This window comes from Pseudorca crassidens, chromosome 11, assembly GCF_039906515.1.
Source record: "Pseudorca crassidens isolate mPseCra1 chromosome 11, mPseCra1.hap1, whole genome shotgun sequence".
NCBI lineage: Eukaryota > Metazoa > Chordata > Mammalia > Artiodactyla > Delphinidae > Pseudorca > Pseudorca crassidens.
The window spans coordinates 18767811-18788332 of record NC_090306.1 but is presented as its reverse complement, the minus strand read 5'-3'; the positions used below and the strand labels follow the sequence as shown (position 1 = coordinate 18788332).

At 34.9% G+C, this 20522-nt stretch overlaps 1 protein-coding gene across 7 annotated transcripts in view; it reads left to right on the top strand.

Annotated features, from left to right (window-relative positions):
- The window catches only part of SOX5 (SRY-box transcription factor 5), a 991426-nt gene that overhangs the window by 919413 nt on the left and 51491 nt on the right, over positions 1–20522 (top strand). For 6 of the 7 annotated variants that reach the window (XM_067695917.1, XM_067695916.1, XM_067695915.1 and 3 more), the window contains one exon: positions 1672–1818. The exons of the other annotated variant lie outside the window; for it this stretch is intronic. In XM_067695917.1, coding sequence (XP_067552018.1) covers positions 1672–1818 — 147 coding nt within the window. The remainder of the gene's footprint in view (positions 1–1671; positions 1819–20522) is intronic. 7 annotated transcript variants of the gene reach the window in all.

Here is a 20522-nt window from a genome sequence, read left to right as displayed (position 1 = left end):
CACAGGTTTTTAACCCAAGTGTGGGAAATGCATCATTTCTGATACTTTGAAAATGGTACACTCCCACTCATCATATTTGACATCATATCCTTTTACTTTTTATGTAATCTGTTAAAGACTTATGAATCAAATCTTATTCTTTCTGATTGACTGGGGTAAGAAATAACATAATTCTAATGCATGCCAAAAAAATTTGGGGGGTGGGACAGTCATTACTGATAGTATAAATATACTTCTCTGGTGTTTCTTTTGTCTGGAATGTATCTTGCATTAGTTGACATAAAACAATAAGCTATAATTTTTAAAATAATTTTAATGTCCTGTTTTCATTTAGAACAAAGCATCTAGAAACTCTGAAAAATGTAAATGTATTTTCATGTATATAAATGCCAGTCTTCATTATTTCATTTATAGAGAGACCCAACTTATCAGAGTCTCTGGCTTATCCTGAGCAGGAATTTTCTCTGAAATTTCCCTTTCAGAGAAAAACCAAGATAATCCAGAGAACTATTTCACAGCACTTTTCCTTGAGAGCTTTTTTCTTTAACATCAGTCTTTTTATTATGGAAGTTCTAGCTTGCATAGTAAATGCTATCCATGAAATCTTAAGACAAAAGAGAAATAAGAAATTGGGTTGTATTTTAAATATATATATACACACATATATATGTATATATATGTGTGTATATCTATACATTTATTTATTAATATTTGTATATGTATAAATAATTGCTTCTTCAATCAGATTTTCACAAAATGCTAAATGGAGATGAAAGAGTATTAATCTAAACATTTGATATGACTATTTGAATCTAAAGCAACCTCCATGTTTTAAGATACTACATGATACGGCCATCATCATCAAGTAAAATTTTCCCTTGTTATTAAATTGATTTGTTGAAGAATTTTTATTGGTTATTTAATAAGAATTACTATGTGATGGTTTAGTCGAAGAGTGTGTGCTTTAGATAGTATTCCTTAAAACCCTAATCCTCAAGATTATCTCAAGTTTGTCTGTGTTTATATATCATGAAGTAAAGTGGCATTCTGGCAAGCATCCAGTTAACTTTTATCAACTGAGGTAGACTGACCCGATAATGTTCTTCAAATAGTCCCCTTCCATTCCCTCCCAGTGGCTTTTTTGTATTTCTACACAGCTAATAATCAGAAAAAAATGTTACAGGTGCCCTTTTCAGCAAGTCAAAGAAAGGAAACATACAGGGCTTGAACCCATATGGATAGTAAGAAAATTACTTGGTGTATGAAGCTTCATTCTTTTGTAACACACCGTGTAAATTTTTAAATGTTTAAAATAAAGGTATTAACCATATAGTATGATATACTTTTCCTCCACTGATGTTGGCAAAGAGTAAATACGGATGACTGTTACTTGTTTTCAGTCCCTGTATATACTGAAACTAAAATTTCTTATGTGTCATATCTGTCATTTCTCCCCTGAGAAGTAAGTCATGACAGTTGAGGTGACAGTGTCTTTCTTTAAATATTCCAGGGCACAAACAAAAAGACCCAATTGGAAAAATACCACATCTTATTATAGGTATTTTCTGAGAGGTGCATTTATTTTATTACTCAGTCCTTATTTTTTCTCTCTCCCTCTCTCTCTCTCTCTCTTTCTCTCTCTCTCTCTCTCTCTCTCTCTCTCTTCTGTAGCAGTTATATGCTGCCCAGCTAGCTGCAATGCAGGTATCTCCAGGAGGAAAGCTCCCAGGCATACCCCAAGGCAACCTTGGTGCTGCTGTATCTCCTACCAGCATTCACACAGACAAGAGCACAAACAGCCCACCACCCAAAAGCAAGGTACCCTTTTGAAGAAACTACATGTTTTGACATTTAGAGTGTACTTTTCATTCAGTGATATTTATTGAATATCTATTATGTGCCAGCAACTGGGCTAAACTCTAGATCTCCAAGGAAATAATAGTCTAGTAGGATCAGTAAGGAAGGTGTCCCTATAAATTTGCATACCTACATTTAGTCACTCGTTTATTCAACAAACATGCATTTATAGTAGGAAATGTGAGTGACACAAATATTTGTAAGATAGGTGTGCTGTCATCAAGAATTTTACAGTCTTATAAAACAGATACCCATCCTCTACGATACAAAGTCTTAGAAGGAGTTGCAGATAAAGTGCATTGGAAGTTATTAGGACAAAAAGATTATTACCTTCAGTGAGAGATCTGGGAAAAGTTTCCCGAAGGGGCAACTGAAATAGACCTTAATATATGAGTATGATTAGTGAATACAGAAAATCTTTTATATAAATATCAATAACTATTATTACGAGGTATAGTATAGACATAATTTTCGATGTATTATTCAGCCAATGAGATGATCGTGTACAGATAGGAAGATAATACTAGTATTAAAAGTAAGACTGTTTAGAAATAGTTTTGTTTTTAGAGCTAAAGAAACATTTCCTGAGAGAATGTAGAAAAGAATCAGGAGAGTTTCAGGTAATTTGTTTCTTGGCTCAGAAGAAGAGAGAAGCAGAAAAATTAATTTGAATTTCTTTGTGATTTTTAAGATCTTACCTAGATGATAGTATATGAATATATTAAACCTTCTGTGGAAAAAGTAAGAAGAGTAACCATAAAATAATTTTTCCTGACGTTAATCAGGGAAATAATCACACATTTTCTAACAATTAGAAAATATTAAGTAGAAAACTGATAACAGTTAATTTACCCCCAAAATAATACTGTTTTGTCTTTTGCTGAATTACCTAGAAAATTGCTTCTGCTCTTCGTTTCATGAATTCATGTTGAAATATCTAAAGGATAATAGGCTAAAAGTAGTCACAACGGTTGAAAAAATACACAGAGAAAAAAATTAGAAAGTACTGCAAAAGAAAAAAACAATCCAAGAATTTTTTTACTCCTTCTGTAGTGCCCTGGCAGGTGTTTTTCACAGTCAGTGTATTAATCCAGAGTAGAAATTGGGAAAGAGAAGAGATGGATTGGGAAAGTGTCCTCCAGCCTCTATCTCCCCAAAACCTCCAAGTCTGTTTTTATATAGTAAGATATAAATACGTCTGGAATTGTAACTGAACCTGGACAAGGACCTTAGACCTCACCAGCAACATGTGCAAATGTATAGTGCAAAACATTGTACTTACTACTGTGATATTAGGAAACATGCATAAGCCACTTTTAAGAGCTCTTTCTGCTGTGTAATGGACCTTGCATGTTCTGTGCTTGATGTATACCTAAGGCCTGGTCTGCTTTTCTTCATGATCACAGCAGAACATATGTTTTTAAAACTTGGTAATAATTATAACATTTATTAAATATAATTTAATTTTAAAGCAGTGATGTTTTGGTGTCTCCATGGACCAGCAGTTTCAATGTATTACATGTACAGGCTAACACTGAGGAAAATAAATAACTGTAGCAGCATAGTCATTGTCGCACACAAGTAACTCTGTGAGGTATCATTCTGGGTTTTTTCCCATGACTTATTAATGTGATTTCACATCATGTTTTATAATGACGCTTTACATTAGGACGTTTCATCTTATGATTTTATAATATATAGTTCACTTGTAAAGGACTAATGGGTTTTTCCTGGTTCCTAGAATTACTTTTTATCGTTAATATCTTCTCCCCAAATGACTTAACTCAAATAATCATGAAGCTTTTGATGTCAGCCTCATCCATTTATGCATCTGTTTATTTGTTCATGAATTCATTCATACATTCAAATGTTTATTGAGCACTTGCTACAATACATTCTTAGGTAACCATGGCAAATGTAAAAGTGACTGAAAGTTGGCCAAGATTAGGACACTGCTTTATGAGCTATATGGTTCCAGACATTCATAGAACTCCACGGACTGGATGCAGAGATTGATTATTTCAGTAATGTTAGAATTCTCCCATATTCTATGGTTTTAAACACCTCCATTTATTTAGTACTAGTAAAAAAGTGGATTGTGTTTCTATAAGCTATGATTATACTTAATTTTAAAAATATATTTATAGTTTATCGCTAAATTTCACTTTTGGAAAATTAGCCTTCATGAATTTTCTATCATATAAAGTTTAAGAAAACCATGGATGTTGTATTTTTTCCCACCTACAGTTATTATAAAATACATAAAAAGTTTAACCCAGAATAAAGTGCCCCTTTTTAAGAAACAGCCACGATTTAATAAAAATACGTCCTTTCTTTGCTCATTGTCTTCTAGCATACTGTCTGCCACCAATCTTATTGTCAGAAAAGGTGTCTTAAATGTGCTTGGTATTTTAGCTCAGCAGTAAAGTTTAGTGGGTTAAAAATAGCCAGACCAATAAATATTACTGTTGTCATTTTAATGAAGAACATAGCTAAAAAAATACAAGCAACAATAAATAAAGCGGTCCCATTTCAATACATGAATTTAGTTTCTTAGAGGCTGGAATTGACATTTATACATGGTATAATAAACATTTTGCCTTCACAAAGCCATTTTAGTTATATATAATTGTTATCATTTATTATTATATATATATATATTTTGAAACAATCAATTCTTAGTGTCCTGGGGACATTTTCTGTGTGTTTTATTGATGGATTTTCATGTCTGTCTTACTATACAATAGAATTATTTTATTTAGCTTTGTGTTATCTGCCTACCTACCTGGCATAAGCCAAACTGATGATTTATGTTGAAAGTACCTTTATTGTACTTTCAATAGAAGAATAGAATCATAAGCCACATCTAGGTGATGATGTAAGGAAAATGATCTTATTGACAGCTGTCAAAAATCAACCATTTTCTCTGGGTTTTCTTGCCTGCCCTTCTTCCTAGATTTGCCTTTGACTCACAACTCCAGAGAAGGACACAAACAAAACTTATTTGCAATTTGCAAAAATGGAAGGGGGGAATCAAAGGGAAGGGGCTCCAAAAGACTGTAAAATTGTACAGCATGAGTCCTCTGATGCATGCTGTTTTCAATCTGCTGTGTGCCAGTTGGAGGCTTGAGGGGGTTGTGTGTGCACTAGAAAGGATAATGCTGAGAAATGATAGAGTGGCTGTGACCTCCAAGCTCAGCCTGGAAGTCCAAGACATTGATTTCACTTAGCATTCCTGCTGAGAAATCTGGCGGAGTTCAGTTGTAATAAAAGAACAAGATTCTGTTCTAATGGTAATGGCGTATGACAGACATATCACTTTGTCTGTCCTCAGCACCAGAGAGAGGAGAATTGGAGAAAGGTCACCTGATCTTTCCGTGGTGTTGTACGAGTGCTGTACTGAGCTTTGAACTGCCACTTAGGAACATAATTATTTATAATAGTAAATGATAAAGAAACCTTTAGAGGACTCACAGTAACCTTCTAAAAACTGTAGACAGGAAGTGTGTACCATAAACGTGAAAACACAAAAAGAAATCTGCTCTCTTCAAAATCTGCATTGGAGAACTTGGATAGCATTGCTGGTTGAATTAGATGTCTTTAAACTTACTGTTTTGAACTGTTTTCATTAATGCCTGACATATTGTCATTGCTTAACTTTTCCTTATTTTTTATGCCTTGATTATATTATGCACAGAGACAAGAATTTGTTTTTATAATATATTTTGCCAAAGGTTGAAAAATTAAGGCTATCAGCAGGTTTTAAAAATTTCTCAGGTGTTACATAACATCTTTCTTAATGCATGTACACTTGTCTCTTCAGCACTTATTTAATTTTTTCCCCTCTGGATCCTACTCCAGGACTAATTTTTTTAATATTTAGTTCTTCAGGGATATTCTCCTAGCTCATGCATATCCTCACAGCTGAGTTTATAGCTAAATATTGATTAAAATCTTTGAAATCTTGAACTTATGTATACAAGAGATCAAGTTTAAAGGAAATTTTAGGAAGAATTCTATTTCTCATATTAAGGAAAATTATTTAAAGTCTTGTGTAGCAGTATTGGTCCTTGAATCCCATAGACAATATTGCTGCTCTGAATCTGCTTATATCCCTTAACAAATGTTTAAATTGATTTGTTTATAGTTTAGCGTTCTGCCACAGAATGGACACAATTTATTCAGTGACTTTCATTTTTGCACCACATACTTCTTTATTTTAATGGTTTTCTGCATTGTTTGCTGCAATCTTTTAAAAAAAACCCTAGATAGCCTTTCTTTTGTGATAGTAATTGATCTCTTGATAATATTTGTTTGGTAAGAATAAATTATTTCTTTTAAAAATAACAGAATCAATATCAGCCTTAAAATAGTTATCTTATGAGGAGGAGTATTTTTACCTGGTTTCACATACAACTCACGCAATTGTTGGTGACGAATAAGCTTATAATTTCCATGTTGTCAGGAAATCCTCATATGTCATAGATGTGCTAACCACCTGAACTTCACATTTTAAGTGTTTTGCTATTGCAAAAGTAGCCACCTCTTGGGAAAATTTTAAGTGCAACTTGTAAATACTATGAAACGTCTCTTGGTATTTGATGAAAACTTATATATTGCCTGCAGCTAACCAAGAGTAGTTAGATTGAAAAGCTGATGACAAGAGAGGATTCCTGGGTGCTTTTCTTTTAACCTTGCTCTGACCCTAGTCATACCCCTGGTCGCACTTGTGTCTCTGTCAATGACAGGAGCACATAGATTGTCCAAATCAATTTTTTTTGTTCTTTTCAAATACTTCTGGCAGTGATGTTCCCATTTGCTCAGCAGTAGCACCTGGGAGTTAGGACAAGGAAAATAAATATTTTTCCAACAAGCCAGAGAAAGCCCTAGCCAGCTGACCAGACACAATCAGATACTTTCAGGGGCAATATCCTTATACATATTGTTTCAAATTCAGAAACAAGAAGTGGAACTGTATTGTTTTATCTGATCCTCTTTCACAGACACAGAAACGAAGATCTTTTCTGAATTGGTAGCCAGGTGCTTGTGTTAGTAATGTCAGGAGTGCCATGACTCCTCTTAGCGCACCTATTTTTTGCTATAATGGTTCCAATCACATAGTTTCATGCTAGCAAGTAAGCATTTTATCAGTACACACTGATCTACAGGGTAGAATTTTATAGTTTAATACTATAAGTCATAAACTATGGTACATGACACACAAGATTACTTAGCACTGTATGTTGGGAGTATGAGAAATCAGAGGATAATCATGATTCGTCTTAACTGAAAATTAGTTCTAACAGGAGATTTAGGAAATGAAGCTTTTTTGCTAACTTTGAGACAGTGTTCTATAATGCCAGTTGGGGGAAAGGCTCACTACAAAAGTGCACATACAGCCTAACCACAACCAGGTCAAACCACCACCACACTAACTATAAAAACACTGTTTTTAATATTTGACAAAAACATCCTTTCAAGATAAAGCAAAAGACATCAAAGAGATTTCATAAGTTTGAAATGGACCAGGAAGTACTAAGGCCTCCACAGTAGTAGTGCCATCATGAAAAATTCAGAGAGCACTGCTCAACGTAATCATAACTGCAGTTAATAGTTTCACATTTTATCTGGCCATATAAAATTCTTAGTAGTAGTAGTTGCTAGAGATGTGATTTCCAATATGCAAAAATTCCTAGAATGCTACTATTTGACTTATTTTTAGAGCTTTTCAGGTCAAGATCTCGAATAATCATTACTCAGTAAACAGGGTCAGAACTGGTCTCCAAATATAGTATTTCTAAGTAATCCACACTGCTTAAATAGCACTAATCAAAGAGGCGCTTCCATTCATCTATATATGTAAGATCAAATAAAACCACGGATTCCTCCTGAAACTATTAGACCTGGTACTTTTGTAGATTTCATGTCTCCTAAAACTTCAGAACAGAACGGGAATGTTAGCCTCAGCTAATTATAACCACAGTTAAATTGGCCATTTTCTATTCTTATGCTTAAACACTGTCTGGCATATCAATTAAATGCTAGAATCTCCCTAACACCTTGCTCTGTACAGCTGCTTCGTGCTTTGTTGAGTAGCTATCGAACACCCCTCCTTCCCCCCGTATTTCAATATCTATGAAATAACAATTTTGTGAGCCTTTGAGATGTGATATGGATGTGTCATACTCAAGAGGTGAATTCATTTGAGAGGAATCACCCCATAGAGTTAAACTGTAAATGTGGCCCATTACCATTATCATCACTTCCTGTGTGAGACATAGTTACAGTGGGCATAACATAGTCGCCCTGTCATTTTAAATAAAATAGTTTTCTTTTTGTGGCCCCTTGTTGCTAAACTGAAATATGTTAAATGAAGTGTTATCAGTAGAACCCCTGTGATGAGCCTTCTCCTCTCTGTTTCATTTGTATTCAGTTGACAGGAATCTCAAACAGCTAGGTACTTAAACAGAGGCTTTTCTGAGCACAGTGGTATTAAATGTCCAAGTAGGTCATTCGGTGATATATTCTTATGACTCAGAAAGCGGGGCCGGGGGGGGGACATTTGTAACATAAAAACAATAAAAATTATAAAATAAAGAGACAGGCTAGTTATAGTGTTGGCATTTTTTTAAAGGCAAAATATACAGAGGGATTTAGGTAACATCCTTTGAATTCAGCTGGCCTGGCCTGTGTCCCCGGGTATACTGATTTTGTTTTGACAGGAACCTGTTTGGAACACAGCAGCCAGCTCTGATGAGCCATGTCAAAGCTTTTTAATAATGCAAACCATGGGGGAGACAAGAGGGTGTTGAGCATGTGCAGAGACAGGAAGACCCACACAATCACATTTTTTAAGCGGAAGTTGCCCTCTAAAATAGGTCCTACACAATGCAGAGTCACCGTCCCAAAAGCTGAATGTTGAAAGCATTTTAATGTTAAAACCAGGCAGTTAAAACCTAAATAGTGTGGGGAAGAAAAACAGAACAATGTGAAAGGATGTCCCTGTATTGGGGTTGCGGGGGGGGGGGGGTGTCTAGTACAACGTCAATAAACGTCATGGCTAAATGTAAGTCATCAATACATTAGACTGAGAGAGCGAAAGTGCACTTCTGTAGTTATCTTTCCTTTTAGGGAATCATTTGTAATTTGGGCTTCCTAAAACATTCTTCAAATCAATTAAAATCCTTTCTTTTCTATCCTAAATGATTGATCAGTGCCTCATTTGAGCTATTGATTATCGACCCCTTTTCACCCCTTTAGCCTTGACCTGTACTAGAAATGCTTGAATAGAGAATTGAGAAGTGAAACCATGGAGGACCACACCTCAGATTTGATTCATTTGAATACCTTCTGCTTAATCATTCTTTCCTATTCAAAAAAATAGGAAGAATTTTAGTAGTCTCTTTAACAGAGATGCCCCAAAAAGTATAGATTTGTTTTCTACATGACAGCAAATTATTAATGTCTTATTTAGATAGATGGAAAATAGAATATATGCCTAGTTATTTGTTCAGTTTTATCAATAGATTTTTCTCTAGAGAGAACCAAGCATTCCACTAATATTTTTAAACACTATAAAATAGAGAGTAGAAAGAAAATAATGCAGTAATGAAACAGATGTAAATTTGAGTCAAAAAATAAAAAGATGTAACCTTCTAAGCTGAAGGCAGACAAGATCAAAACCAAAAGTATTCAGAAGTTTTATTTATTTAACAAATTGTATCAGCTGTTTTGCTTATAGAATTATGGAAGCTTCAGTAAGAAGGAAATGCAGAAAATATTCAGTCCAACACACAGTAACTCAGTCATGAGGTTACTTTGCCTCTGCCTAGTCCGCTGCAGTGACAGAAGGAGTCCACCACTCCATGAGGTGGCATTATTTTTATTTTTATTTTTAACATCTTTATTGGAGTATAATTGCTTTACAATGGTGTGTTAGTTTCTGCTTTATGACAAAGTGAATCAGTTATACATGTACATGTTGTTCCCATATCTCTTCCCTCTTGCGTCTGCCTCCCTCCCACCCTCCCTATCCCACCCCTCCAGGCGGTCACAAAGCACCGAGCTGATCTCCCTGTGCTATGCGGCTGCTTCCCACTAGCTGTTTTACGTTTGGTAGTGTATATATGTCCATGCCACTGTCTCACTTTGTCACAGCTTACCCTTTCCCCTCCCCATATCCTCAAGTCCATTCTCTAGTAGGTCTGTGTCTTTATTCCCATCTTGGAGGTGGCATTATTTTATTCAGAGTAACTTAATGTCACAGTATTCTTATTTAAGTAGAACTGTAATCAACTTTCCAGGATTTCAAACTATGGTTTCACTGAATGACAACTGTATTTGTTAGTAAAATAAGAGAAAACTCAACCCAAACTGGATTAAGCAAAAAGGAAATATATTCAGTCACATTAAAAAAAAATGTTATTCTGATTTCAGATGTGGTTTAATTAGGAGCCTAAACAGTATCACTTGGAATTGGTCTCTAGCCCTTAGCTCTGTTGTTTTCTCATTCTTTAAAGGACTGTCCCTTTTTAGTGTTCTGTAACACCCTATGCTTACATCTACCATTATTGATTCAACAAATATTAATGTATGCCTGTCATGTGCCAAATTCAGTTCAAGACAGAACTACAGCTACTACAGCTATGAACAGGACACTGTGTCTTCTTTAGATTCTGCAGTCTAATGGGAAATGATAAGCTATGAGTAATTAAAACGACAATTTTATATATTGGTAAGTGCTGTGAAGAAAATAAGGGTAAAAGAGTGCCTAGGGACAAGCAAGGGAATCTCCTTGAGACAGAGCTATAAGGGAAGCCCTCTCTGAGACTTAAATCATGAATAGGAAAGTACCTGCAAAGATCTGAGAAAAAGGTATTCCAAACAGGAGCAACAGCAGTTGCAGAGACTGTAATATATGAGTGAGGTTGACAAATTCAAGGTTTAGGAAATAGGCCGGGATAGCTGAAATGCAAAGAACATGAGGGAGAATAAGAAATGAAATTGGAAATGAGAAAGACCACATCAGGTAGGACTTTTTCATGTTAAGTTTTGAATTTTGTTCTAAGTGCATTCACTTTTAAAGAGAAATTATGTATTTTCCATTTGTCGTACGACTTATTAAACTCTTGTAATTATCTATTCATTGTATTCTTTTCTTAGGGTATTGTGTCTTTCAGGCAAGGGAATTTTTTTCCTTTTATCTTTTGGACCAATTAGTTAATATTTTAAGTGTCTCTACATTACTTCCCTAGAAACACTCTGGAGTTTGAGTCCTAATGACACATCCTGGACCTTGCCATTGGAGAGACAAGACAATTTAATTCAACAAATTAATTAACAAATTAATTGCTTATGATGTGTCTGTCAGAGCCCTAGGACCCAAGGATACTGGTGAACAGTGTAGATGGTTCTCTGCCCTCATGGAGCACAGTGTATGTGGTGAGGGATGTGGTGAAGGGATACAGACAGAAAAAGACAATCACATTAAAGCCTGTTAAGGGCAGCAAGTAAGCACCTGGAGTACGGATTTAACCTACACTATTTCCTGGGTTTTCTTTAGATTCACTTACTTTGTCAGGTTTTTTTCATTAGTAATATATGAAAACACACACAATTGATAGTACCTGATAACACCTATAGGAAGCAAATTGCAGGGTTGAATTTTTGGAGTGATATTTTGGTACTAACACCTAAGTATTGGTTTTTAAAAAGTCATCTTAAAAAATTATAATTGCTATATACTAGTGTTGATAAGAGTTTTAGAATTCTTATTTTACTTGATCTCTTTTGTGAGTAGGTTTACAAGTCACATGAGAAAACAGACCCTAATTTCTAATCAGATTTTTACTTTTGACATGTTTTTTTTAATTTTTGATTTTTACCCAAAACTTTATAACCCAGTGTGATTCAAGTGCAACAGACTTTTAGCTATCTTTTAAAAAAAATCAGTGAAAAATGTGCTATAGTCTCAAAACAATTACAACAGGGCAGTTTTAAAATTATGAAGAGCGTTATTTTCATCATTGGGATAAACTTGCTTTGAGAGGACAACATTCTTTCAAAATCAGCCACACATTCTCTCTCTTACTGCCTGTCTCTCCCTGTCTCCTTTCCTCCATCTGTCCCTCCCTCTCCTCCCCTCTTCCCTTCTCCCTTCCTCCAGTTACAAGCTTTATTAAAGTCACACTTTTTGTCATATAAACAAACATGCAATGCCACCCACTTAAAAAAAGCTTTTATAAAGCTTATTAAAACTTCTATAAATAATGTGATTATTTTCTTGTTAAAACTCATTATATGATTTATTTAAGCATGTACATTCACAATGCATTTAAAATCCTATTTGTTTTACTTATATTGAGTTTATATACAAAGTTCTAATGTATCTATTTTGTTGTATTATATTCCATGAAGAAGGATTCCTTTTTAGTTATACCTCTTCTCACATTTTCTCATGCACATACAATATGGTAGTGGCATTAATTGCACAAAGTTAACTTAAGGAGAAAGAGAGACTATTTTAATCCAGAGCTGTCCAAAAAGTTATAAAATAGTGAACTCCATCATCATTCTTGCAGTTTCTCATTTCTTCTAATAATCAACTAAAGAACACAGTCATTCTTAATTATAGTTTTTTGAACAAAGACCAGAAAAGAAAATATGTAACTTGATTAGTATTAAATGTGGGGGAAAAAAATGCCTTCATCATATGCACAGTGCGTGGTGTAATTCACATTGACTGTGAATTATTGTCTAGAGCAGGGGTCCCCAAACCCCGGGCTGCGGACTGGTATCAATCTGTGGCCTGTTAGGAACCGGGCCGCAAAGCAGGAAGTGAGCTGCGGGCGAGCTAATGAAGCTGCATCTGCCGCTCCCCATCGCTCCCCATCACTCGCGTTACCACCTGAACCATCCCCCCAACCCCTGTCTGTGGAAAAATTGTCTTCCATGAGACCGGTCCCTGGTGCCAAAAAGGTTGGGGACTGCTGGTCTAGAGTCTACTTAATATGATCAGAGGAGCTTGCAAGCATACATTCCTTATCTCACGTATCTTCAAGTTGGAGAACAGGGGGATACAGAATAGGATTCAAAATATAGAACAGCTCTTGTTTTTGTTTTGTTTTTTTTGAAATAGGGAACAATCTTAGAATTCTCTTATTTTACTTGAAAGTAGATTTGAAATTTTTTCTATACTGAAATCAGAATTTTGCTCACGAAAATTTTAATCATAAATATTAAATTTGAAAAGTACATTCTTAATGACTCAGAATATTGAATATTGCTAAGAACTTGTTTAACAGAATGCTGCTTGGAAAGCAACATGTCTAAAAATGCAAGTGTCTAAATATGAAAAGCTAGCAATTTTCCTTAACCTGAATCACGTACTTAGGTGTCCTCAGGTTCTCAAGGGAAGAATGTACCCCTTTCCTAGTCCTGGACCTCCTTGTAGATAATATAATTGGATGCTTCTTAGAATTCTATCCCCCTCCCTTTGTGAGCTTCAGGACTTACAATTGCAATATCCCACAGCTTTTAGCACTCGTACTTCCAACTATGGACTAGCTGATTCCATAGGGTGACTTTTACAGAACCCAACCGTTCATCCTTTATGATTTTGGTTTTTCAGAAGAATAAGGATGAGATCTCTAAATTTAGAGCAGAATGAAGACCAGAATTCTTACTTTACAGGTTTTACATTACCAAAATAATATGAAAGAAAAAAAAGTATACTTAAATAGAAAAAACAGTATATTCCCCCAAATTGTTTGCCAATACCAGAAAAGACTAGAAACCTTACATTTTCATAAAACCACAAAATATTTTTTATTAAAGCTCTGTTAGATTTCTTTGCAAGACCAGTTATCAGTACTGAGATTCCATATGAGACCTTCATTTAAATTGGGCCTTTCAATAACCAAAGAATCTTATTTTTTCTAGTTTATTATATAATTTGAGCTATTATGGTTTGTTGTGCAATTTTGATGACTTTTGGCAGTGTAGATATTTCATAATAGGAGAAAAAGAAATTGAGACCAAAAATAGAAAGGATGAAGTACTGCAAAAAATTTTCTCTTGTGGTATTTCCAGTAGTACTTAAAATAACATAAGGAAAAAATGCTGTTGTGAAGTATGTACAAAAGCATTATGACAGCAGTAGGAATGTCCTTAAATAGGTACAGATTTTTGTTTTCTATACTTCTCCGTGTAACTCTTTTGAGGATCAAAGTTTCATTTTAAGTCTGCGGGAGCTCAATATTCAGGTCAACCCTATATAAATACAGGGCAAGACAAAAATTTTGCGTCAAGTGATGGAATTTTTAGCACCGGTTTTTATGCAGATAGTGCTGTCATTTATCTAAAAAATGATGGTTCTGATACAATTTTAAGAGAACCTCTTGGTAGTTTTTGTTTGATTTGGTTTTGCTTGTCTTTTTCTATTAGCATACACAGAGTTGCAGTGAGCTGGAATTCTGATCTGTTGTATCTGGGACCATAATTTATGGACTTGCAACAAACTAAATGAAGGAAAGATCAATTCCATAAGATTAATCATATTACAAACACTTTCTTTACCCATTGAATTTTAAGTGGCTGCCCCATAATATGCAGTCGATAAATGTTTACTAGATTAAATGTTTATATTATACTACTCAATCTTAATATGAATTGAAACCTTAGTTATCACTATCTGTGATATAGTCTTCACTATATGTCTAGTTTTGCAATTAAATATATTAATACAACATTATCTAAGATCATGTATCTGTATACGTTTTCTGTTATTATTTCAGTCATATATTCTTAGCTATTGTCAGGTGAACTTTTGGGCCTTTGGTGTAACCAAGTTATGTTCTAGAATTCTGGGCATCTTAAATAAAACATTAAGGAGTTTAATGAGACAAAAAGAAATATTTTTTAAAGTTTTTAAAAATATTCTTTCAAAATGTACTTTGAAATGAATTCTATTTTTATTTTTATTTTTTTTATTTTATTTTATTTATTTATTTTTTTTTATTTATTTATTTTTTTTTTTTGCTGTACGCGGGCCTCTCACTGTTGTGGCCTCTCCCGTTGCAGAGCACAGGCTCCAGATGAGCAGGCTCAGCAGCCATGGCTCACGGGCCCAGCCGCTCCGCGGCATGTGGGATCTTCCCGGACCGGGGCACGAACCCGTGTCCCCTGCATCGGCAGGCGGACTCTCAACCACTGCGCCACCAGGGAAGCCCATGAATTCTATTTTTAAAAACAAGATCCACTTAGAATGCACAGTTAATAAAATATGATTTATCCTAAATGAGATATCTTCTAGTGGGAAAATAGGAATAAGAATGTCTGCCTTCGGAAAGAGATATATCAATAGACTTGACATTTTGCTTGAAACAATGCTATATGTTTGTTCACTGGTTTACATAATTTTTAAAATATCATGTAATGACTATGTTATTCATAGATGAAGCTTCTTAGAGTCACTCTTAGAAGATGTCAATACTGAGGTTTGTTCAATAAACACCTTTTTAGCACCTATAATATACTGGACACTGGTAGAATAAAAAAGAACAATAATTAACACTGTACAGTGTAATGGGGAAGGCAGCAAATAAACTAACAATTAAAATACTGTGGGCTAAGTAATAATCGAAGAATAATACGGAGAAACGGAAAAAAGTTCTCAACACAACCTGGGGAGAAATAGGAAGATAAGGAAAGGCTTCCAGAAGGTGTGCCATTTACATGGTTTTTGAAGGAAAATGAGACAACCTGTGCAAAGACGTGTAGGAATGGAAGAGTAGAGTGTGGGAGTTCATCTGAACTTTAAAGAAATAAGGTTTATAGTAATGCATCTCTAGAGCTTTGGGAGTGAACTTAAGAAGAATGAAAATGTAAAGATAAAAATGTCTAAAAGAGGAAGTCTAACCATCTTCCCTTGGCATTCTCTAATCTAGCCCCACTTACCTCACTAGCCTAAGTTATTCTACTTTTCTCCCAATCTCAGCAATTTGTGCTCCAAATGGAATCACTTCCTCATGTATCATGTTATTTCACCTCTTTTTGCCTATGTTTGTGCCACTCTACCTCTCTGGAATGCTTTTGCCCTCTTCATTCCACTTTTCCCTCTTGCCTGGCACCAACTCATAAGACATATGTCCACTGTCACCTCTATGTGGAATTGGCTATTCCATCATATGTGACCACACTACATAGACATGTACTCCTTGTATAGCATCACAGCACCTGTATAACTGCACTTGCCTTCCCTTGTATGACTCTGAATCCCTTGATGGTAGGGAGTATATCTTATTCATCCTTAGCATCCGGTGTAATGCTTGACATATAATCATTGCTCTAGTTCTTTTAGAAGAATAAACAAACAAACAAATAAACGAGCCATCTGTGGAAGTAAGCCAAGATACTATGTTCAAAAATATGACTGAGTTTGGGACCCCTTACATAGAAGCATCAAAGATCCTGGGCTTGAGGATAATCTCAATGCAGCGTGAGGGGAATACAGTTGTACCTAAGAAAAGTAAAACAGTGCTGTTGTACTATGTAGAAAGACCATATGCACAGAAAGGTTATGGAACCTAAAAGTAAGGTTTGTTATTGTTTATCCTGTCAGTCTAGGTGAGATACACTGGATTTAGGAAATATGAGTGTTCTGATCATTCAAGAGACATCGTATGTAATGAAGCATACATAATCTACTAGTCCTTACTATGGTCTGAGTGAAGTACAGTCATCCCTTGGTATCCACAGGGGATTAGTTCCAGGACCTCCTTGGATACCAAAATCCACGGATGTTCGAGCCCCCTATGTGAAATGGTGTAGTACAGTTGGCCCTCTGTATCAACTGCAGTTGGTTGAGTCCGTGGATGTGGAACCCAGGGATACGGAGGGCCAACTATACTCACTACTTCTTCGGCCCTGATTCTGATAGTGAAATTTGCATTTCGAGGTATCTTGAAATTAAAAGAAGAATACCTTAAAAAATTCAGCAATATTTTGGTCAGGTCTAAATTAATTAATTGACATTCTGACTTATATATTAGCCTCATGAGTTTGTTTACTATGAGTACATCTTCAAGTGAATGGCCTCCCTTCTGTATGTTGACAGATTGAGAGTGTGCAGAGGGCTTCCCTGGTGGCGCAGTGGTGAGCCTGCGCGTCTGGAGCCTGTGCTCCGCAACGGGAGAGGCCACAACCGTGAGAGGCCCACGTACAGAAAAAAAAAAAAAAGAGAGCAAAAAAGAAATGAAAGGCATAGGCTTATACTAATATAAGCTACTTTTGTTATATTGTTTAACTGACAGTTCAAGTAAAGTCTTAGGAGGGAAATTTAAAATTTTTCTCTCTTACTTTTGTAAGATTATCTTTCTCTGCTTCTCTTTTAGGCTAATCAATCTACTCAAGTACGGCAGAGAAATAGTTCACCTATACATTCATTTGCTTATATTATATATAAACATTATTGATATTATATATAAACATATATATATTCCATTCTTTACTACAGTAATCAAGAATGCAGATTCATTTTATTTGGCAATCTAATGACCTAAAGCAACATTCAAAATAAAGTCGAATCTAAGGTAAATGCACTCATTCTTTCTCCTTAGTTCAGTTTAAAAGATATCATCAAAACTCTTATGTAATGATATCATTACAATTGCTATATGAAATCTTTTATGCCATCCAGACTGTGGAATGTATTATTCTCTTAATGTTATGGGTTGGGAAAAATTAAACAGGAGGCATTACAGCTGAGTTTCACTACGCATTATTTTAATTGACTATTTCTTAAATGAATATCTGATAAATCAATCTTGCAATTCCTCATGCTTCACGACATGCTTAACTCAATACAGACACTTAAGAATCATTATGCTGTGAGAGCCTTAATACAAATTTGAGATCATTATAGTTAAAATCAGACTCTTACCTGATGCTCAATTCTAAGCCTTTTCATGTTTATTGAATTTTCTTTGGACTATACCTTCAATTTAATATTATAACAATGATAGGCAGAATATATAATCAAGCTAAACATCTTCAATATGTTGAGAAAAAATTATTTTGTCTCCAGGGTACAACATAAAAACTGGCCTTAACTGCCATTCTATATAAATAATCCTCAACCCTTAGAATTTTTTAAAGACGTCAGTTCCCTCCTGGTCACTGCCATGAAGACAAAGAATGCCTCAATGACTCTATCGAGATTATCATTAAAATAAAAGGATATTTGGAGACATCAGCTATAAATCACTATAAAATGGCCTGTGGGTTACCTTTGACACAACTCATTTGAAATAAACCTGGGATGGATTCATAGCCGTTGGTCAGGCCATTAGGTGGGCTAAAGGTCTTTTCCATCCTCTCTTTCATTTCTTGTAATATTAGTTCCTCTCTAAATGACTTGGCAGCATTTGGATATATATAAATTGACATATGTTTTATGTTGAAATAAAATAAGTCCACTTAAATAATAGTGTTGAGGATGTTTATGGCATTTACTTGAAATATGTACTCTTTTGATATATAATTTAGATACATGAATACATTTGGAATTTACTTGTAGCTATTTTGTTAAAATATTTCATGATATGATATTATAAATTTTTTGCAGGGGCCCAGATTAATATTATCCAAATTGAGCTCTTAATGATCCCTATCATAATGAGGTATAAAAATCTCTTCAGAATTAAGAAGAAACTGCGAGATTTCAGTTATTAGTCTGATTTTTCATAGAAATTGCTCAACAATTTTTTCCCTGTTGGCATTTAGATAAGAGGCAGCTCTGAAAAGTTGCCTAGACTTAATGGCCCAGTGACTTGGGTTTGAGTCCGAAGCTTAATGAAGTTATGACTATTGGCAAATCTTTGAATATCTCTAACTTCAGTTTCTTTATCTGTGAAGTGAGATTGATAATATCTCACACTCTTGCTGTGAGACTTAAAGTAAGACAAAATGTATGAGGATGCTTTTGTAACTTGTAAAGTTTAGCTGTCAGGGAGTAAATTGAATAGTATTAGAAAATCAGCATTAAAAATGAACAGATAAAAAAGTATTCAAATTATTTTAAATAGTATATGGATTATTAAGCTTACTAAATGTACTTTTATATATTTTATGATATTTAATTGACTCTCCCCAAATATTTATGTAACAATAGTGTACAGAATTATTAGCATTTATTTCTTCTTTGGAACTAGCTCTCTTTTTTTAATGTAAATTTATTTATTTATATATTTATTTCTGGCTGCATTGAGGCTGCATGCAGGCTTTCTCTAGTTGCGGCGAGCCAGGGCTACTCTTCGTTGCGGCGAGCCAGGGCTACTCTTCGTTGCGGTTCACGGGCTTCTCATTGCGGTGGCTTCTTCTCTTATTGTGGAGCACAGGCTCTAGGTGCACAGTCTTCAGTAGTTGTGGCTCACGGGCTCAGTAGTTGTGGCTCGTGGGCTCTAGAGCGCAGGCTCAGTAGTGGTGCACAGGCTTAGTTGCTCCACGGCATGTGGGATCTTCCCGGACCAGGGCTCGAACCCATGTCCCCTGCATTGGGCAAGTGGATTCTTAACCACTGAGCCACCAGGGAAGTCCTGAAACTAGCTCTCTTGATGACAAAATGGCTTTATAAAATCAGCATTTCTTTTGGAGTGGGGAGAAGTTCCCAGGTAAAAATTGCATAATTTTTGTATTCAATTAGGCATATACCATGCCTTTTGTTTTATTAACTCTCTAATAAGTTAATTAGGAGAAAAGGAAAAAGGAAAAAAATACTTTGTCAGTCACAATTAGAAAATAATTGCTTTTGATGAATATCTCAGGGAAGGGAAAATAATCTTTATTTCTGGTAATAATCATCTAATCCCAAGTAGCAAATTTTATAGGACTAAGTGTTCTAAGAGCTCATGCCCTTGACACCTTTCTGTGTTTTCAAACTCTTCAGAAAATGAGGTGTCAGGATCAACAGAATAAGGAAATGATAACCTTTTGAAAAAGTTCTGAAAATTGCATTTAAATTAAATATCTAAGATCCAAAATCCAAATCCCAGTCCTAGACTAGTGAATCAACCACATTTGTGACAAAGTTTGGTCTAAATAATCTAGACTAAATAAAATACAGGTTTTTTTCAGAAGAATTTCTTTCATGACACTCTTTTAGATTAATCACAATCATATTTCTTTAAATGTAGTTGGCCTTTAAACAACGTGGGTTTGAACTGCATGGGTCCACTTATGCAAAGGTTTTTTTCAACAAATACATTGGAAAGTTTTTTGGAGATTTGTGACAATTTGAAAAAACTTGCAGACAAACTGCATAGCCTAGAAATACTGAAGAAATTAAGAAAAAGTTAGGTATGTCATGAATGCATACAAATATATGTAGATATACATATATACATATACATACAAATGTATATGTATATACATACAAAATATGTGTTAATCAACTGTTTATGTTATCTGTAAGGCTTCCAGTCAACAGTAGGCTGTTAGTAGTTAAGTTTTGGGGGAGTCAAAAGTTATACTCAGATTTTCGACTGTGCAAAGGGGTCACTGCCTCAAACCCCAAGTTGTTCAAGAGTTAACTAACTGTATTACAATTTTCTAGCAGCTTCCATAGCCTTAAACTGTTGTGTCGTTTAGTGTCTATATATTGCTTCACC